The 21,206-nt window shown below is 38.8% G+C and overlaps 1 protein-coding gene across 10 annotated transcripts in view; it reads right to left on the reverse strand.

Moving 5' to 3' along the window:
• MCTP1 (multiple C2 and transmembrane domain containing 1) overlaps nucleotides 1-21,206 on the reverse strand; it is a 275,168-nt gene that overhangs the window by 25,354 nt on the left and 228,608 nt on the right. For all 10 annotated transcript variants that reach the window (XR_010469182.1, XM_065046966.1, XM_065046968.1 and 7 more), the window contains one exon: nucleotides 12,557-12,610. Coding sequence is in view for 9 of the 10 variants with exons in the window: in XM_065046966.1 (XP_064903038.1) it covers nucleotides 12,557-12,610 (54 nt within the window). In the remaining variant the exon portion in view is untranslated. The remainder of the gene's footprint in view (nucleotides 1-12,556; nucleotides 12,611-21,206) is intronic.

Genomic DNA, 21,206 nt, shown 5'->3' on the forward strand with positions numbered 1-21,206 from the left:
TTTGTGCTCAGATTGTGAAAACTGATTCCTCCAATCCACTTTACCTTCCTGGGGAGCTGAAAGGAGGTACAGAAACCATCTTTGGTGCCCAAATCCTGACAATGATTTTGGGGACCACTTTGATCAAAAATAGTGATCACAAGCTTTGAATCAGAAGCATAGATTTACATCATAATTCTAATAGTGGTGGCTGGGATTTTAAATATGTGTGGGTAAACCTCATGATCTGCAAATAATTTAAAGATTTCAGGTGGAGAAGTTGGGCAGCACACAGAATATGTGGTGCTCACTGATGTCAGTGGTCCCAAGGATTTGTCATGAAATCCTCTCAGTTTCTCTGTTTGAATACAGGAATAAACACCCATGTTTGGCCACTTTTGTCTTCAAGTCTGTTCCATCATTTACAGAGAACAAGAGACTAAAATAACAGTAATTGTCAGGATCAATCCCCTCTTCAGTTTTAAAAATGGAAGTATAACCCGCTTCCACCTTTGAGCACTTCTGTGTTTTGCCATGACTTTGGAATGACAAATGTCAGTAGAGTAGTAAGATTATTGGATAATTTCCTTAATAAGACTATTAAGTATCACCACCGAGTATTTCCCCAAAACAGTCTTTAGAAATGTGGTATTTTTGCCTGTTTTCTGTTGCTGAAAACATTTTTAAAGGATCACCAAAACCAGGTAGTTATTAAACAACTAATTTCATTTCCCCCCTCAATACAGTAGGGGTACATGGTTTCCTTGGAATTTTGTTTTTAATTGTTAAAGCAGAAATCTCTTCCTATTCCTCTCATGTCTTTCAGCTGATTAGGTTGTTCCTTTTTGCTATTCTTACCCCTTTCCCTAATATGTCTTAGTTGAGTTTGTGATTAATTTTGGTCAAATTCTTTTTTATACAATTTTTATACAATTTCAATACAATTTTTTTTTTAACCTTGGAACTTCAAGCAAGAGGTTGCGAAACTACAGCGACTGGGTGCTTCTGGCCATCCTTTCCACCCAAAGGGTTTGTGAACACAAATCACTTGTGTTTTTTGAACTTCAGTGTATTTTGTGAGGAAAAAAACCCAAAACCCTTTCTGTGCTGAACTGTATTGGCCACAAATTCCAAAATCACTGTGTGCTTCTCATCTCAAAGACATAATTCAGACATATTGTATGTACATGTTAGAAACACTCTACAAACAGAGCTCTGCAGACAATCTTCTGGCAAATTCTTCACCCACAGCATATAGACATCTTCTTTCTCTTCTCCCCTCTGCCTTCCCTGCACCTTTTACCCTCATTCACACTCAACATATTTGCTCAGAGAGTTATTCCACTCATCAAACAGTAATTTCCTGGAACTATTAATACTTCTGACAAATGACACCATTCACAAACTCGCTCCCCCGGGCTTTGGCACCGCGCTTAGTCAACGCAGAGGAAACACACAGAATAAATGTTTAAAAGAAAGAGAAAAGACCCTTATTTTCTCACCCTAGTTCAGGATAGACGGATAGGCTGCTGAACGTTAACCATCTGAAACCACACATTAAAATGTCTGGGAATTAGAAGGAGAATAAAGAAGAAAGGTCTGTTAAACATTCCTGTGTGCTTGAGGTACTTCCAGCAATACTTGTGAATGACCTGGAAGTACAATGTTAAAACTGTTGCTTTTCCCTGATGAACTTTGAACAAAATAGACATTCCAGTGTCCTGGTTAAGGACCTCAGTCGTTGGCATCAAAACATGAATTGCAGAGCAAAACGTTCAGGATTTGGGGACTGGCAGGAAATCAGTGATTTCATTTGCAGAACATCGAAAATTTTGAAAAATTAAAAGCATCAGCAAAGTAAGTTTCCTCCACTGTTCTAACAACAAAAAATGAGCAGTGTATTTGCAGGAAAAATAAATGCCCAAAACATGTAGTTGAAAAAACTCCCTAGGGTTCAAAGACACTCTGTCTTTTATAACTACTCTGATTTGGTCATCTAGAAAAATAAGATCTGGCTCTGTTCTACAGACTTTGTCAAATCTTGCAAAATGTTCTACTTCTCCTTGCATTTTAAAAGCAAATGGTATTTCTTCAGACTCAACAGATAATTTCTATCTAGGTGGTAGAGTTCCTTCTCAAAACAGTAATTTGGAGCTATAAAACATGTTGACCTCTCCCTGCATCTTCCAACAGGCTCCCAAGAAGATGTTGTGCTCTTTTTTGATCCTATCAGGATGTCCTTAAGGTGGCCTTTGCTTGTTTGGTGAGTTGTGCTCCAGAAAATGTTAGTTACATTCCCTATTAGATTATTTTGAAAAGCACTTTTAGTTTTGGTTTTACAACAACTTGCAGCGAGCTATTGTGGTTCCTCTCCTTAATTCGCAGGCATTGATTTGCAAAAGCAAACGAACAAAAGGACTATACAGCTGGCATTTGATCACTTTTAGCCCATTATCAAATAAATATTTCACTGGGAAAAAAAATCTCTAGGAAATGATTTTTCTGTATTTATGCAATAAGACTTCAAAATGCAGTATAAAACTTTTCTTTTTAAAAATCACAACGTTAGAACACATTTTCTTCTGAATCAATGAATCCCGAGGAAGTTGGGTGAAAAGGCTTGCAGAACATAAGAGTTGTTTGAAAAAATTATTTAGTAGCAAACTGGATCTTGGCCTATAACACCATGTAGTGTAATTTCTGATAATGCATCTTCAAGCTTTCCCCGAACAGACTGCACAATCTTAGTTTTTAATAGGCCTTCCAGAAACCACAACTATGCAAACCATTCCTCTATCAAAATCCGCCGGTATGTATCGTACTTCAGGAAGACAGCAGATAATTGTTTAGTGATCTTCACTATATGCCTTGTGTCGACCTAAAATATTCGGGCAGCATTAGTTCTTTGTGAGTGGGAAGGAAAGCAACCTGGGACTTCACAGGATAGACAAGAAGATGTTTTGGTGCACATAAAAATATACACAAATTTCAAATTTCCCCAAAATTAAAAAAAAAAAAAGAAAATCCAACCACACATTAGCAAACTACTCAGCAGCAGAGAAAGTATTCCAAGTTACTTGTCTACTCTTTCACTATTGGTATTTAAAATTTTCACCAAGCAGTAATTAAAGGACAACAAATATCTTTTGTATGCTTAATTTTAAATTACAGCCAATACCATACACTGAAGGGATAACAATGCACAACCGTATATGCTGAAGGCAGGAGGATTTGCACTATTCCTTTGTGTGAAATTCTAAAAAACACATCTGCTGAGCAATTGATCTTAAATTACTATTTCTGATTGCAAGAAAGCTTCAGATTAGCAACGGTGGTTTGAGTTTTTCACACTGTTAAAGAAAAACAGAAAGCAATACCTTTTCAGCAGAATGCTTTTTTTCTTGGAGCTCTGTGTTACCTAGATGCCATCAGATATCTGTGACACTACATAAACCAATGGTGTCCATTTTGTTTTTCTAAACTTGCTAGCCTTTGGAACAATAGCAGTTTGCCAACATAAAATCTCTTTATACCATCCTGGACTTTGTTACTTCAGCACTTGAGCAGGTCAAGAAAAGATAAAAAGGGAAAGGAGTCAGGAGAAAGAGAAAGAAACAATACTTAAATATTTATTAGCCATTTTTCTTATATGTTTTTTGAGACGTATGAAAATAATCCATACACATTCCTCAGCTAAATTACTTACAAATAACTTATCTGTGGAATCAAGTAAATCTGTCAGTTGTGCATGTTTATTTTTCCATGTGCTATCTCCAGATAAGCAGGTCTGTAATATTAGATTTCCACTGACATAATTGTGCATGAATTCTGATCTGATTTAGTATTACATGGTGCAAAAGGTGACACATTTCCTTTAATATAGCCCATTAGAAAAGGAAAGTAATTGCCAGTGTATGAAATCTGAGGAGTTGGATTGAAAGACTCTGGGACTTTGGGGTCAACTCAGTGGAAAAGTAACTTGTTCAACTACCCCAGGCACTAAGCACTGTGACAAGCAAACCTAATACCCAGTGTAGTTACTCAGTTAGGCAATCAATAAAAACACTGCATTATCGGACTGCTACAGATGTATGTTAACCTATCGTATTACCTCATCTGTTCCCAAACCAGTCAAATGCGCATTTGCTGATCATGCAGATAAGACAGATACCACCCCAGTCCTTAAGCCACATTTAATACCAAGCCAGAGCACTAAGCCAACTGTTTATTGCTTTTCCATATGCCATAAATTCTAATTTTCGAGCGTATCTAAATTGTACACCAAAGACTACATTCAAAGCGCTACTGAGATGGCAAAGCCAACCGCTCTGAAATTAACCTGTGTGGTATTTAAGGTAAGTTCTGCACTACCCCCATGCGTAGTGCATGGATGCTCAAGCCACATCTGCTCCCCCAGCCTCTCCGCCAGGTTTGTGGCCTCTCCCCATCTCCATTCTCCTGCTGTAGATCTCAGCATCCTCCCCTACATCCCTGCCTGTCCAGGGCCCAGACATCCTGATCTGTAGGATGTCCCTATGTGTCATTTTTCCTTTATATCTGCATCTCTTTCTGCCTGGTCCTGCTCTTGCTCCCACGTGCTCCTCGACTCAGAGCTGCTCCCACAATGCTCACAGGTGGACATCTCTGCTTTCAGTGTATGACTCAAAAGTCACAGAACACCCAACCACCCACGCCAGCACTTGGCTCCAGGTCTTCGCTCCACTTGGAGGATGCTCTGAGAGGACAAAGGTGGGAATTCACAAACCAGCAACGTGGCTTCAGCAATTTTCTATGGGCTGCTGACTCTTCTCCCAGCCAGACCTCCCAGCAAGCCGCATAAACTGCACAAAAAGGGGTAGAGTTTCACAGGGATTAGGAAAGCCTCATCCTCCACATGGCAGTCACTTGTCTCTCTGGTTATTTTCAAGTCTCTGCAAGTGCAAGGGAGTAGATATCAATAAAAATAAATAAGTTTTCCACTCTGTAAATGAATATATACTTCCTTGCACTTTATGGTTTAAAAGCCACAGAACTGTCTCAACGGAAAGTTCCCATGATTAAAGAATCATCTCTAAAGCTGGACTGTGAGTACTGGAAAATAAGCACATCTGATATGCAGTGCATATCAGCATATCTGATACGACACAAAAACAAGGAGCTACAAAAAACAAAGCAGCGAAGGGCTGCTTTAGCTTCTAGTCAAACAGAAAGTGGGAACTGCAATTGCAAGATCGAGGACTGGGCAGAAGTGTTTTCTGGCAGGGATGATGTTGTCTGATCCATCAGTATTCTCATGCACTTTTTCTTCCACAGAATACATGTATACTCCGGGGTAGTGGATGGGAAGGTGCCTGGTAAGAAAACAACTGTTGGAAAGTCTCTGGGCACATGGACATCTGCTAGTTAGGAGCTGCATGTCTGAAGACTTCTGTTGGGATGGGTGGAAGCTGTTGCCTTTCCGAATGGAAGTGTAATTAAATCTTGTGCAGCAGACGATCACAATAATTCATCAACGGGACAACCTGCACGAGTGAACTGCCACGCCTTTGGAGCTTTTCTAGTTGTTATCAATAAACACAGAAAATTCACATTGAAAAAAATGAAAAAGAAGTAGAATGAAGCTAGTTACATGCACTGCTTGTCCATAACGTTTATTGACACCAAATTTATCTCTTTATCTGCCAGCAGATGAAACCTCTACCACATCGCACTGTGTCCTTGTGGATGCTGCTGCACAACGCCAACTTTGTAATTCTGTGCCATGCTCTTCTAGGAGCAGCTTTGCACTTAAATTCTTTGGGGTCGGGGTGCCTCTTTCATTTTGTCAAGATTCTATTTTGCCTGGACGATCTGTCCAGCAACTTCATCACTGATCCATGTATCAACATTAAGTAAACAATATAAAACCTCCTATTGACACACAGATACTTCAAACCGCACCACTAATATAGGCGCATTGTTTGCAAAAGCTTGCAATCTATTTTCCCGTATTCCTGTATCTTCCTCCATAAAGCACAGCAATACCTGATCAACTGCCCTGACAAATTTTTCTAGTTGAGACTGCAATTTTTCTTACAAGCATTTTAGTGAAGGGAAAGGTACACACATGGCTTAAGAGGTAGAGTTTGCATTTCTTCTATCAGGTTTCCAAAGTTGTGCCTTACCCCTCACCATCTCTGCTTACTGTGTGACTGAGCTGGAAGCTTGTTCTTTATTAAGGACCCCATACTTTGCTGTAGAAAAAGCTCAAAAGGCATCTCTCTAAAACAAGTGTTTGGGCCTGCTCTTCAGAAGGCTAAAATGGGGAGCTATGGATAAGCCTGAAGAAATATTCAGGTGGCTGGCAAGTACTCGTATATCAGTGACTACATGGCTTGCTTACAGTCTCAAGCAGTTCGTGACAGCAGGTTAATCAGAATGCAGATCTCACGATTCTGTGTGAAACGACATTTAAAAGTCTTATTAGAGAATGAGGAATGACCCATTCTGATTGGTTTTGAAGCCACGTTAACAGATGGATGCCTTTGGAGCTAACCTGCACAGGTAAGAAGGTTTCAAGGAGAACCTGGCAATAAAAGCTTTTGGTCATTTCCTTCAACACTCATAATTTCTCTCCCCTGGGTCACAGAGAAGACCACAGAGACTTTTTAACTACATCCTGTTCTATAAAATCACTTTCTGAGGAGCTAGGTGAAAACAAACCTTCATTAGGTCTCAAAAAAATTAAATCTGCTTAGTTATGATAAAGAAATAATATTAAGCATAGAGGAAAAATGTAGGGTGAAATTATGTCACATCCTGCAGCAGCTAACATAATTAAGACATATTCTTCATTTGATTTAATAATTTATTGAATTATACTTGGATGACTTAATAAATGAAGAACGTTACCCACACTGTATTAGTCACAGGTGATAAAAAAATGTACATGGATGAGTGTAATTCATTCAACAATTTGTAGACCCACGGTCCCCGAGGGACCATCACACACACACCTCCTCAAGTGCCAAACTTCAGATACAAATCTCAGATTCTGAACTCACTAATACTCATTTCACTCCCCTAATTTTGATAGTATTTCAAGACCGCACTGAGATGAAGAAGCCTGATCTTGCTAAAACTAAACCTCTCAGAAGGCTGTTCACATTACCTGTTTTCAAAGGTGCACACTTTGGTCGTGAAGAAGCCCATCTGATGCCCGAGGACAGGGCAGAATGACAACTGCTCATTGTGGAAGAACCTCTGCAAAGGTTCCCTGTGATCCAAGGTGCACCCAGGCAAAAGTAACTCCATGGCGCTGACTTTAAGGTGATCTAATGGTCAGAAACATCATCAGTTGATATTCCAGTGTATGGGCTAAAGCAGACTGCACCATAGAATCATATAATAGTTTGGGTTGGATAGACCTTCAGATCTCCCCCAGTTCACCCCCTTGCCATGAGCAGGAACATCTCCACCAGCTCAGGTTGCTCACAGCCCCGTCCAGCCAGGCCTGGGATGTCTCCAGGGATGGTTCATCCACCACCTCTCTGGGTACCTGGCACAGGCTCTCACCATCCTCAGGGACAACAATTTCTTCTTATGTCCAGCCTGAATCTCCCTCCTTTAGTTTAAAACCATCATCCCTTGTCCTGTCACAACAGGCCTTGCTCAAAAGTCTGTCCCATCTTTCTCATGGGCCCCTTTTAAGCACTGAAAGGTGCACTAAGGTGTCCCCGGAGCTTCTCTTCTCCAGCTGAACAGCCCAGAGGGCTCCTCTGGCCCCTCTCCAGCAGCTCCATGTGTGTCCTGTGCTGAGGACCCAGAGCTGGACCAGCACTGCAGGGGGGTCTCAGCAGAGAGGAGCAGAGGGGCAGGATCCCCCAAACCTGCTGCCCACGGGCTGGGGATGCAGCCCAGGGCACCATTGGCTTCTGGGCTGCGAGCGCACGTGGCGGGTCATGGCCGAACTCAGCCCGGTGCCCCCAAGTCCTTCTCCTGGGGCTGCTCTCCATCCTGCACCCCAGCCGGGACTGATACCGGGGGTTGTCCTGACTCAGTATCATCATCTGTCCTATTATGCACAATTTTGATAAAAACCACACCTCTTATTACTATCTCTGTGTGAATAACTACACCGAGCTGAAACCAAACTGCATTGAGAAGTTTGACTTCAGACTGCCCTGCCGTAGGTTTTTTCTATAAGATTATAAGTTTTCTATAAGTTTAGCTAAGCTTTTAGGAGGCAGCATACATGCAGCTACAGTTTTCACTGAAAGATAATGTGTTTTATGTATGGTTAATATTTAGGTGCTATGTTCATGTAGAATGTAATGGGGAAATCAAGCTATAGGTGGACCTATGAATTTATTCATTCTGGAATTTTCTCTTCATTCCACTTACTCTGTCTTTCTTTATTGTTTTCCCATAATCTATTTTATAGGAAATAAGTTCTCATAATTTATTTTATAAGGAAATAGATTACTATCTTCTCTTTTATAGAATATAAAAATATAGGCTACATCAGAGTTACCTTTCCTCCTGCTCATGATCTACTCATAGTAGAAATGCAGGGCATGCTTCTGAGACAGGTTACAGAAGCATCTCAGCTTGAAAACAAAGTTGTTACCTCTCAGCAGGGGTGATTAAAAGCTTTAAAACATATTTTAATTCAACTCAACTATCTTTCATTATAGAAGCTTCCAGTTATCATGGAACTTCATGGACTGAGAACTGCAAAGAATTTTTCAAAGAATGAAATACTGAAGAGAGAGTAGATGAAGGTGCAAATGATTTGAATATTTTGTATTAATATCCACTTAAATCTGCAACAGCAGCATTGCTCACTGGCCTGATGTCGAGAGTTTTCCACAAAATGCTGAGCTGAAATTCTCTGTGATTATCTGAAATATTATCTGGAGCTTGTTCAAAGAACAAAGCTATTAGAAAAGCATATCTGAACTTCTTCTATGACAAACTAAACTCTTATATACAGAGATTATGCATATCGACCTCTACATTATTATAACATAACTGTTTAAAAATCCTCTTGGTAGCTTGTTGATAAATTGATTTCATGTAATTTAACTGACCCTTACTCGCTAAGATACGGTGTAAGCCAGAGTTTGGAAGAGAGCCAAAAACAAAGGAAAAAAAAAAGAGAGGTGAGATAGAAATCAGATTAAACTGTAAATCTGTGTCTGGCATAGGTTTAGCAAGCACTACAGAACACATGGAACACAGATTCCAGCGCTATTTTTTGGAAAAACCAGTACCGAATTAAGGACAAAAGCCTGAGCCAAACAAACTGCAACATCTTTTCCAGTTCCTAAATACATAGTATGACAAAGAAAGAAAAATGGAAAAAAAGTGTTCTACTGCTAAGCACCACTTCATAAATGATGCAAGAATAAGTGTAGTTGCCACTTTAGTTCATTAGTCATATTGCAACTGAAGATGAAAGTTAACATTCTCAGTTAAAAAAAAAGAAACAATATCTATGACCTTAAATTGACAGTCCTGTCTACCTTAATTGCAGCAGAGGTGGGAAAAAAGAGTTACAAAAACCCAGAACGTGAGAATGAGAGCAAGTAACACTGTAAGTACAAATCTACCTTGTCAAACTCCTCTCCATATCACATGCCACTATTAATAAAGTGCATTACCTTAACTAATTACACACACTTGAGCATTCATCATCCCTCAGTTTATTGCTTCTGTAACTCTGTGATTTTGGGATGTCGAACAATGTCTCGTAACCTACATCAGCGCTCGCCCACGCGGGCCTCATCAAGTAGCCAAAGAGTTGCCCTTTCACTGTGAGCAAGTGGCTAAAATCTAAGCTAGCTCTAAAGAAAGACACTTTTCATAATCGCTCAACAATCTGCTAAGTGAAAACATATGGGTAGGCTTAGGTAAAGCCTTCCAGGGGTCTTTACTGAATGGGAAACAGGTGCTCCGGTTCTGTGCCATGTAATACCCCATTTACCGTTAAGTCCAAAGGTTACAGGACTAATAGCTGCCTTGTGGTAATCAGGGAAAGCAAAGACACTGGCCATGCTCAAACATCTGGGACATATTTCACATACTTGCCACATATGCTTCAGTTTCAATTAAAGTGAGGCTTTGGCACATTTATTAATCTTTTTACTTTTATCGCTTAAGAAGACCCACTTACCTGATTTTTCTATTATACCACATGAAAAAAACAGAGAAGTAATAAAAGCCAGAGGCCGCTACCAGCTGGTGTTACAAAACGTGCATTTGTTTTCTCACAGAACTTCATTTTGCACACAGCTTCAAGAAAACACACATATGAGTTAGAATAATACACAACTGCACCCTTACATTTTGACAAAAGGATGTGAGAGGAATGGCCATAGTTAACAGAGTATGTCTAGTGTACCAGAAAGGAAAAAGCACCCTTTGAGCTTCTAATGATGAACGACTCAGTCCTGACTACACATTTATGTTTTACAGTTTAGCCCAGTGCAAAATAATGCCCACTATGAAGAGTCCTGAACGTATACACTAGTCCATACGTGCTTATTTTAAGGAGTGTAATTTTATTTTCCATTCAAACAGCATATTGAATCACGAGAACTCAAAATGTTTGCAATAATGAAGACAGCTTTGAATTCATAAAAATCAAACAAAACACCTTCTGTATAGAAAGACAGCTCTTAAATATTCAATAAAAGGGCTCCCTGAATGCACATGGTAATGTCAGTACTCACTTTTATTCAACCTTGGTAACGAGATCTAGAAAAATGTTTGAACTCTGGTGTCAGTTTGAGAAAGCTGAATATAAGATCACAACACTGAAACATAGAGTGATATTTCTAATTGGGTACGTTTTGCCCGGCATCCGTTAATCCCCAGAGAAGGGGGGCTGGGGAAGCTGACCCCCACCCTCATCTTCCCTTTTAAAGCAGTTTGTTTAGCAGTTTCCAAAAACCACTAAGCCATAACTACATAGGCTAGCTTAAACTACAAGCAGTCAAGCACTATTCTTTGTAAACTAAACACAGTTATTAAAATATCCAGGAACACGCACACTACTGGGATGATACTTTTTGCACCAGCTCTAATAATAAAGCAGAAAGAAATGGGAGAAAATGGCTTCAAATGGATGGCAGATCAGTGTTTATCAGAAGAGAAATGATGATTCAAAGCCAGCATGTTGAGTTAAAATATAAGCTCTCCACAGCTACGCGACTGACCTTTGCAATAAATCATATATTTTATTGCCAGAAGTGTATGCTCATATCATTTAGTGTTACAAACCATCACATATGTGTTTTGTAAAAGGTTTTGTTACTAGAGTGCTGGCCGATTCTGAAATGATGTAGCTAACGATTTAAGTGATGTATAGAAGAATTTCACATAATAACTTTCTGTCAATTGTAAAATGTTTGAGCTAGGAATAGAATGAGGAAAATACTCTTTTTTATCATCTCATACCCTGGTGTTAGCTAACAGAAAAATAATCATTCAAGGGATTAACTAATCATGGCGAATTTTCTGACATTTCAAATGCTGCTGTCAGCGTATGAATTCTTACAGTGGTATATAACTGTACATCTCAACTAGAAACAAAGGTCAAGGGCATAAATTAAGATACACTGTTTTTCTTCTCTTGAAAAAAAAAGAAATCATTGCTTTACTACAAGAGAACTGGGGGAACACATGTGAAGGTCAAAATCATCTGTATTTTAATTCAGAGTACTTGTAAAATTGTCTATTTTTTTTCCTTTTCTTGTTTTTTCCCACAAATATCACCTTCCTGGTATGAAAACAGCAGCAACATTGGTGCTTTTTCAGTGCACTTATCTTGCCACAACGCTGTCCCGCCAGCGCTGGCCATCGCTTCTGTGGCGCAAGGTCATTCTAATTTAGTTTCTCTGTTTTTTCCCTCTCCCCAAGGGACAAACAATCCAAGCAGTCCCATCGCTCGGCTCGATAAGACGTGGAAATGAGCCGTTATTTACCGTGCGGCTGCAGCCCTGAGCCCAACCGGCAGCCTCCACACCGAACCGCGTTCGCTCGAATAGCCAAACGATCCGCAACAGCTTCCCCGGCCGCGACGCCAACTTCCAATCAAGCGGCCGTCCGTGAGAATTGTGATTATTTAAATGTCATACGGAGTGCGGAAATTTTCAGCCATTCTTTGAAAATTATAGGCGTCAACATCCCATCTTTAACCAGTATGGAGTTGCTATTTTTACACCATTTTTTTTCCCCCTAAAGTGCAGCCCTATTTGTAATACTCAAGACAGGACAAATTTTTGTCCTTCAAAAACAGTTGTCACTGCAGTTATCTTCACAAGAGCTATCAAGTTCCAGACAGGCTGAATTATTTTTGTTCCTGGCAGAAAAAATATTTGACCCAGCTCTGGACCAAGAGGAAAAAAAAAAGCAGGATTTATAGTCCTCTATCCTTTCCTGCAACACACTGTAGCATTGTTAGGATGATAAACAGCTCTGTCCAATTTTCTGGACTAAAACACTTCACCTCCTTTTTTAACTGTCTGTAAAAACAGTGTCATGTCTAAATTCTCCCATCCCCAGATACCCAAGTGCTAGGAAAGATAATTACCTTGTCATCTCTGTCATCCTCTTCTTCCTCGTCCTCTAGCATGTCCTCCACTACCTGCAGACAGAAACAGTAGTAGTTGTCATGATTTAAAAAGGAAGAGTTTTGTTCTGTCAATTCTAAACCTTTTGTAGATGAAAACTTTATTAACATTTGAAATAAATGCACAGAAGGAAAACGTACAACTAGGAAAAAACACTTGATCTACAGATTCAAATTTAGGAAAGTGTTATAGCTCTAATTGACCTACATTAGGGAATTATATACTGAAAACCATTCCTGTACAAAATGCCTGCTTGACAATTTAAGTATTTAAAAGGTAGTTCAAAATTCAATGTACGATTGTTTTAACTGAAGGAATTCTTTGTCAGCTCCACCGGTCCCCATACAGCACACACAAATGCTTGCTTTAAATTTACTGTTACCTACAGAAATGTGCAACATTTTTAATAGGGTTTACAGCATTCACCAAGAGATTTTTGTAGAATACGAAGCTGGAAATAAATTCATACTAGCTTATCTCCTTGTGACCTACAACAATTATATATACCATATGTTCTATCAGCATTAGCACTGTGTTTCTTATTAGTGATTTTATACAATCTGTGCATCTAATGTTCTGCACATTTATTGCAAGCTGCAGTTGCCAAATGTCTGCATCTACCTGTTATTTGATTCAAATAGTCTCTTCAGTCTAACACTATGAAATATACACATGCATTCAACTAATTCTACAAATATTAATAATTATTTATCACAACATGAAGTGAGCCACTATTAAATCTAGTCCACAGAGAGATTAAATGACTTTCTGACTATGGTCGGTGGCAGATTCAGCCTTAAAACTCACAAATCCCTCCTTCATAACACTGTCACCAAGTCTTCAGCATCACCAGGGGGAAAACGTACTGCTGGTGCAACTGAAGTAAAGTTGTACCTCCCTATAAGCAGAAAATAATGTGGCTCTTTATATCACTATTTATATGTAAGTACTTATTAGGGTATGGGAACTTCCATAAAGAAGGTCAGCAGAGATCCACCTAGTCCTGTGTCATATTACGGATGCAAAACTTGTATCCTGCGTGTTATAAAATATGCATAAAAGTGATAAGAGAAGGAAAAACTTGTTGATGCATGTTAATACTTCCGTCTATTTCACAGGCTTTACACCAACTAAAACTTTGTTTACTTTGTTATGTAGGTGAAGCTACAAATGTTTTAGTGCATTTGTCATTTAAGACAACGCATTAAAATTGTAACTTCAGAATGACTCCCTAAACACAGCTCCAAGGATATTCGCATCAAGTCCAAACCTAAAGGGACTTTAACACTATCAAAGAGCCAAACTCAGGAAAAAGAAGAACTTAAAAAAGAGAAGCGTGCACATAAGGTATCTTCCTCTGAGCTAGCCGAGCCATCAATAAAATCCCAGTTAATCAAGTTACATGGGCTCATGCAAAATGTAAACATGACATAGATCGATGAAACATGCACAGACCACTCTGCATACACGCAAGTCAACTGCATGATCCAAAATCTATCCAGTCTCAGTTGTTCATTCTTGTTTGAACCCAGTCCCAAAACAGCTCTATCAATGAGCTGGGGATGAAGCCCCCAATCCTGTCTACTCTGCCCTGGAGCCTGGAGTCAAAAGAAAGACCAGAAACACAAGGAAACAGTAAAGAGTGAACATGTCCAGAAGCCCAAAGAAGAAGCATGCCCTGAGCAATTAAAGAAGAATTACTCTTGAATTCTTTCCTGCCCTGAAGAACAATTTTATCAGGAGGAACCTGACTGACCAAATCCTCTGCAGCCTCTGACGGGATGCCAGGCAGGAGGATGCATTTGTGAATCCCCCCAGGCTGAAGATGGAATCAAGGCTGCGCACTAGCCACCATCTATGAAGAAGAAGCCTCCCTCGCCAGTTTCTCCTCCGTTTCCCCATTTAGACCAACTCTGCTCCACTTTTTAAAGAAAAAGGTTTGGAGACAGTGCCCAGAGAGTTTGGGATGGTCACACTTCTCAGCACTGAGGGAGGGAAACATTGAGAGCATGTTGTTGAAATGCTTGTCAGCTCCTGCTTGGCTCAGTACATCACTTTACACATCTCACTTGGAGGTGACCGAGAGGTCCCATCTTCATGAACCTCCCTGTGGATGCAAAGGCATTTTCAGTTTCTCATTCATCTGCATCATGTCCTTGTTTCTGTCCTCTCTTGGTAGCTCACCGTGACCTTCCCTGGGCTGCTCCAAGTGTTTGGGAAGCTGAGCTGTAAACTACATCACTGGCCTGATCAAGTTCTTCAAAATAACCCAGCCTAAAACTTTTAATCTGGATGGATTCAGTCCCTCAACGTGGCATCAGTTCCACTGAGGAAACCAAGAATTGAGAAGGGAGTATGAAAACAAGCTGTCAAGGGTGGCAATGAGATGGAAACCCTCTTAAATCAGTTTTGCCACACGCAAAAAAAAAATATCTGTAATTACATTATTAGGTGACTAAAGCCCAAGGTGTAAGCCTGAATCTGTTGACTCAGATGCTGCCTACACCTGAGGCTGACTAAACTCAATAGGTCTCTTACTTTTCAATATTAATACACTTGAATATCTCTTATGTACATCCAGAAATTCCCTGTCTTGACAGGACTGAACAGCAGAATGCCTGCCTCACAGAAGCGCTAAAGTTGGCATTGAGACAATTAGTTGAATTGGAAACCTCTAAAATTGTTGCAAATGATGGCACCTCACTGCAATCACTTGCATGACAATACCCATTCTAAATTATCCAGATAATAATACTTCAAACTCACTTTTTTTTTTTTTTTTTTTCTCTTCTTCCCCATCTAATGATCTCAAACTATTTTACAAGCTTCTATAGAACGGCAAAATGTTATCTTGTTCAAGGGACATAAAAAGTCCTTTGAAATCGCTTGAAGCCAGGACTGAGCCTAGATTTCCAGCTTCTCCATTCCAACTTTTAATTCAAAAGCCACTACCAGTCTATGCTCTTGTTCTAGGTTAGTCATATCATCAATTACATTGAGCTTCAGAGTATTGAATTGTCTAGAAAGGAAAACAGATTCAATTATTGTATCAAAATATAATGTAGGAAAAGTGCTCCCATGCCTAAGATGCAGAAATGATTCTTTAAAGTATATGAAACAGAGCTCATGCTTTCCCTTGTCTTGAAATTCAAAAGGAAGAGTAAAAAGAAAATAAAAAGGGGATTCAGACAATATGGACACAATAATACAATTCATTAAACCACCGAAACAAGTGTTTTCAGAACTTTGACGGAAATTAAAACAAGGAAAGTAGATTCTTCATGATCTTATGATATATTAAGAATCGGTACACTGAAGCCTTACAAAAGCTGTATATTGAAATAAAATCTATTTCTGCAGAACAAAGCAAGGCTGTTCAAGAGAGGTACAGTGGATCTGAGCAACAGATTTCAGTTTAACATTGTCACAGGAATTCTGTAGGAAAAAAAATCGCACAATGGAATTTTTTCTCCTTTGATTCTGCCTCGTTGCTATTCAAATAAAGTGCACATGTGCTGCTTTGGTTTGAAGGAACACGGTAGTTATTCGGATCTCTGTGTTAAGCATTGTACCTGGGGGAGGGAGGAGACAGGGAAGGAGGCAGAGGGAGAGAGGGAGAACAGGAAAAAGCACACGAAGATAAAATGAAACATTGGAGTTACGTTATTCAAAGTTCTATGGCAAAAATCTCAGATTGCCCCCGGAATACCCACTCTAAATTATGCTTTCCGATACCTTGCTTGAAATCAAGTAGTATTAATCAAACAAAGGAAGGGCACTGGGGAAATCAGAAAGATCTAATGCAAGCAGTTAAAAGTGACATGACCTTCTGTAATGTCACTTGTCACAGACTTATATGCTGCATACTGGTAGAAGGTCTTGAAAGAACCTGTTTCTTGGTACTGTCCCTTGAATGTAATACTAATACAGATGACATTTTAAAAAACAGATGTAGACAGCCCCAAATACAGCACGTCAGCCGCTTCACGGGCAAACAACAAGCAGATGATGTTTAAATGATGTTTAAATGTTGCAAAGTAAGATCCTTCCTGTGCAAAATAGCCCTATTAAAAGCTAATTAATCAGAAGGAGCAAGCCGTGTAATTCTTACCTACTGCCATTGCTTCTGATCCATTCCCACCATCTTTGAGGAACTCAGTGTATATATATGATTCATAATCCACAGGATATTGGAGCAGCGATGGGTACATTGGGTTACCAGGAGGAAGCACAACCACCACATTTTTAACCCAAAAAAACCCACCCCAGTGTTTCTGGACTAGAATACAGTCTTCTGAGGAAGCTGGCAATTAAGTACAACTTGCATTTATTCTAAAGATGATCCATTGGCTAACAAACATGATGGGATCTGTGAGAAAATAATTCATTTTCACGTCTAATCTCAACACCTGCAATGTGCGGTTGGATTCTAGTCAGTTACAGGAACGTTGCATGCAAACCTCGTGATTGCAGAGAACTTTAAAACACCTCCCGGATTTAAAGACTCCGTGGAAAAATGGCACATTGAAGCTTAACACCACTATTAATGAAAGGTCCCTCACTCTTGGCATCAGCCTGCAGTTTCCCATACAATATGTGAAAACCGCAAATCACTCCACAAATTGTCTTCTGTTTTAATTTCTTTGGCTGATCCCACAGAAAAACCTGCACAGAAGATACTTTGCATGTTAACAATACCAGATTATCTGCCCTGAGCTAATATGCAAAATAAGAAAAAAGTAAAAGGAGGGGCAACTAACTGCAGATAATCCTGAGGACTGTTAATACTCTTCTTTAATGTGAAGTAACACCCTCCAACTCCCATTAGCACTTCTCAAGGTTTGCTTGTAACTTACTTGGTGTAATCCTTGGAGTACAGGGGGTTTCAAAAGAAAAACAAAACACTTTTTATGCTATATCATGTTATGGTGTCAAAGTATCGGTAGCCATTTGTATTTTCACCTATGGGTATTAACATTCATAAAACAAAACAAAAAAGAGAATGAGATTTGTTTCCAAATTAAATGCATTTTAGATGTACACTGAAATGTGGTCAGAATCTTGTTATCATCATGTTAATTTGAACTACCAGACATGAACTGTACTGTGTGTTTGTGTGTTGCTCAATTCAGCGTTTATGTGTAAATGTAATATAATATTGTGCGGTGTGTATGGATTAAGAAGGATGTGTAACATCACTTGGGGTCTATCGGGTCATTTCCAGGTATCTCAAGTTGAAGCAAAGACGTCCATTGCCAGTAAACCGTGACACCACCGATTTTGTGCTCATTTTCACAACGTAACATCTGCTTCTTCCATGGAATTGTGGAGGAGAAACTTTACAGGAGGTACAGCTTAATTAAAATGTCCACCTTTTTTTCTTTTACATCACATTTATAAGGAAAATAAAAATCAAATGAACAGATTCTGATTTAACAGTATAGTATATCCGGAATATAACTGACCCTGATTTATACCACTAATGTTTTGACCTAGGGGTATTTCATCTGCAATAATGATCAAGATAACTGAACCACTAGATGTAATAATAATTAGTGTGATAAGCTTGCCAGTAAGGTTGAATATATTGCAGTACGGAAGACAGCAGACTAAAAAGAAAAGCATTAGTACTTTACTGCTAAAACACTTCCTGATTTTTACACAGACACTGAAATACAATTATTTCTTCCAACAGAACGCATTCTGTTAGCTTATTCTGGGAACTGCCCTTGTTGCAATTTAGTCTGATTCTTAATAGGAAATGAGACTTTAATATGGCTATCAGATGCCTTTTGATGCATGCTTCTGATTACACGTAGCTCTGTAATGTCAACAACAGAATTCTTATTTGCAGTATAATATATTTCTTGGCAACATGCATGGACTGTAAATACAGTTTATTACACAAGAACATGTAACCTTTTTCCTGTTGCCAGCTTTATGTGCCCTCAATGTTCAGCTGCCAACATAGTTAAAACTAAGTCATTTTTAACATAAAAATGGCACAAATAGTAGGCCCTTTTCTGTATATTTCTTTTGATATTTGCTTCTCATTTATTTTAGCTCTTGTATTTACACAATGCACTATGAACTGAATATTAGGTGTTTATTTGAAGTATGTCTCCATCTAAAGGCTTCAACATGTACTGTACACTTGAAATGTCAGATTTTTCTTATCTCAGAATGCTTCATTTTTAGTGCAGCAGAATGAAAACAAAACAAAACAAAACCAAAACAAAACACAACAACACATTCTTTGTCAGCTAAATATCAATGGCAAGTTTACCGTGCAGAACTATTAAAAATAACACCCTCACAAAATTCTGTGAGCTGGAATTCTTGGACAAAACCTCAAGACAAACTATCTTATCAACACAATGGCTCAATATCAGTTTTCACTGTTATTATTGCTTCTCTTCAAGTAGTTTCAAGATTATAGTAGAACCAGATATGCTCCTCTCATAAAACAACATTTATCCAAATAATTTTAAGCCTGTAGGTGTGACACAGTCTATTACATTCAAATTTGGAGCTCACAAGATTTTTGGTAGAAAATAGCTGTGTTATGTATTTCGTGTGACAATGCATGTAATATACATATTATTGTAATTTCAGGGTTTTTTTTCCAGGTGTTGATACATTTGGGTAAATACATTTAAGCTGCAGTACAATCCCAAAGTTCTGAAAGTCTAGGCTGAATTAAAATGTGCTAAAGCAAAAGAAAAACGAACCAAAGATTAATACAAATCTCACATGACTTCGGGAATTTTTACCAGAAACTAAGCTGATGTTGGTTGTATATACTAATTATTTATAATAGCCAGTACAACCTCTCAAGTGAATCTTGTTGCCATGTTAATCTTGATGCAAATGCAAATGAAAAAAATAACATCAAAACATTAATACGGTCTCATAGAAAAAAATGCCTCTATGTGCAGTGAAATTCAATGTTATTTTAGATGCCTACAATATTGGAAGGTTACACCTGAAAAAATGTGACAAAATTGAAATTTAAAAATCAATTGGTTTATTGTAGATAAAAACCCACACAATATTTTTAAATGCTGTGGGTATCTAGGGTGGGATTTTGGTGTTTTGTCTTCAGGTGACCAAAACCGGACCAAATATTCAAGTTCTTTGGTGTATTTGGTTTTTTAAGTGCTACTGGGATGAGAACTCTGATTCTGTATGTAAACCTCGGACACAGGGTTTATATCTGCAGCACGGAGAGTCTCTTTCAGCCGTAACCCAGGTCGCCACTTGCACTATTACGTTTGATTATGCTGCAGGAGAGAAATGCTTTCTGCCCAACCTATATCTTTATATAGTGTAGTGTGTGACTGTTAAATTAGTGCATAATGCATTTAAAATATTTATAGTACCAACATTTAGTTAAATAACCTTTATGTAAGATTTATGTTGATTTGTTCATTTCTCATTTAATGGCAAATTATGAAGAGCATGTTTCATAAAGATAATTCTCCATTTAAATTCAGCAGGCCATTAAATATTAAAATTATGTTTCTGATGCAATCTAGAGCAAATTTGTCCAGCTTCAGCGATTATTTGCACTCATAAAAATTAGACTTGATTAATAAAATTTAAATGCTTGATTAAGCTGACATTTTCATGTTTCTTTTGTGATTTATTTAAAAAAAAAATCCCATCCTGTCTTGTAGCAGGGCACTATAGCCTATTTTTCCTTCCTGACTATATGGATAGTATAGAAAGAATAAGCAGTTGCAGGAAGGCAGTGATGGTTCTTAGCAGAACACGTAATATTCCAGCAAGCGTTGTGGGTGGTGTTTGTGCTCTGACAGCACCCACACTGAATGTACAGGAGACCGTGACCTGCTTGCAAAGCTCTGCTAACTTTCCTTATTCTTGACAACAGAGAGCAAGTTCATTATTTCAACTAATTTGGCACATTTTAAGAAAAGCTCGAGAACTTTGCTGTATTGTTTGTAGCGATGGGCTGGTCACCACCCAGCTCAAGCAGAAACAGAAGGAGAATCACTTTTATTTTGAGGTGCAGAGATATAAGTCTAATTAGCGGTTAGCAAATATAAGTTAAAACCTTTTCCACACAACGCTTGAAGTTATTCTATAAAAAACAACCATATTCTCCTCATTTTTTGAGGCTCCGTGAATCAGATGAGTTTGACACACGTTTATTTTTATGCCTAATTCTGTACTCTCCCACCAGCTCTGTGCTTTGGAGATTTTGTGGCCGCTGCTGTTGCCACCACACAGGAGGCAAAACTTCTCAGGAAAGTGCAGTTAAAATGATGTCAAGAGGTGATTGCCAACCTCACAACAACCTTTAGTATCATCTTGCGCAAATGACATATTCCAGGCACTCTAGCTAGAATGCATGGACACTGATTTATTTTATTCCCCCATATTTTTGTAGCGAGAATTCAATCCTATATAGAAATCACTGGTGACATCTGGTTGCCAAGCACAAAAAACCTCAGTACTGCACAGGCAATGGAACTGAAGCACTTGGTGTTTGTCCAGTATTCATCTGCAGGTGAAACCCTTTCAGTCTAAGAACTTTGTGGACTCATGCTTCCACGCTTTAACACCGTAATGTGAAAAAAACACAGA

The sequence above is a fragment of the Columba livia genome, chromosome Z (genome assembly GCF_036013475.1).
Source record: "Columba livia isolate bColLiv1 breed racing homer chromosome Z, bColLiv1.pat.W.v2, whole genome shotgun sequence".
Taxonomy (NCBI): Eukaryota; Metazoa; Chordata; class Aves; order Columbiformes; family Columbidae; genus Columba; species Columba livia.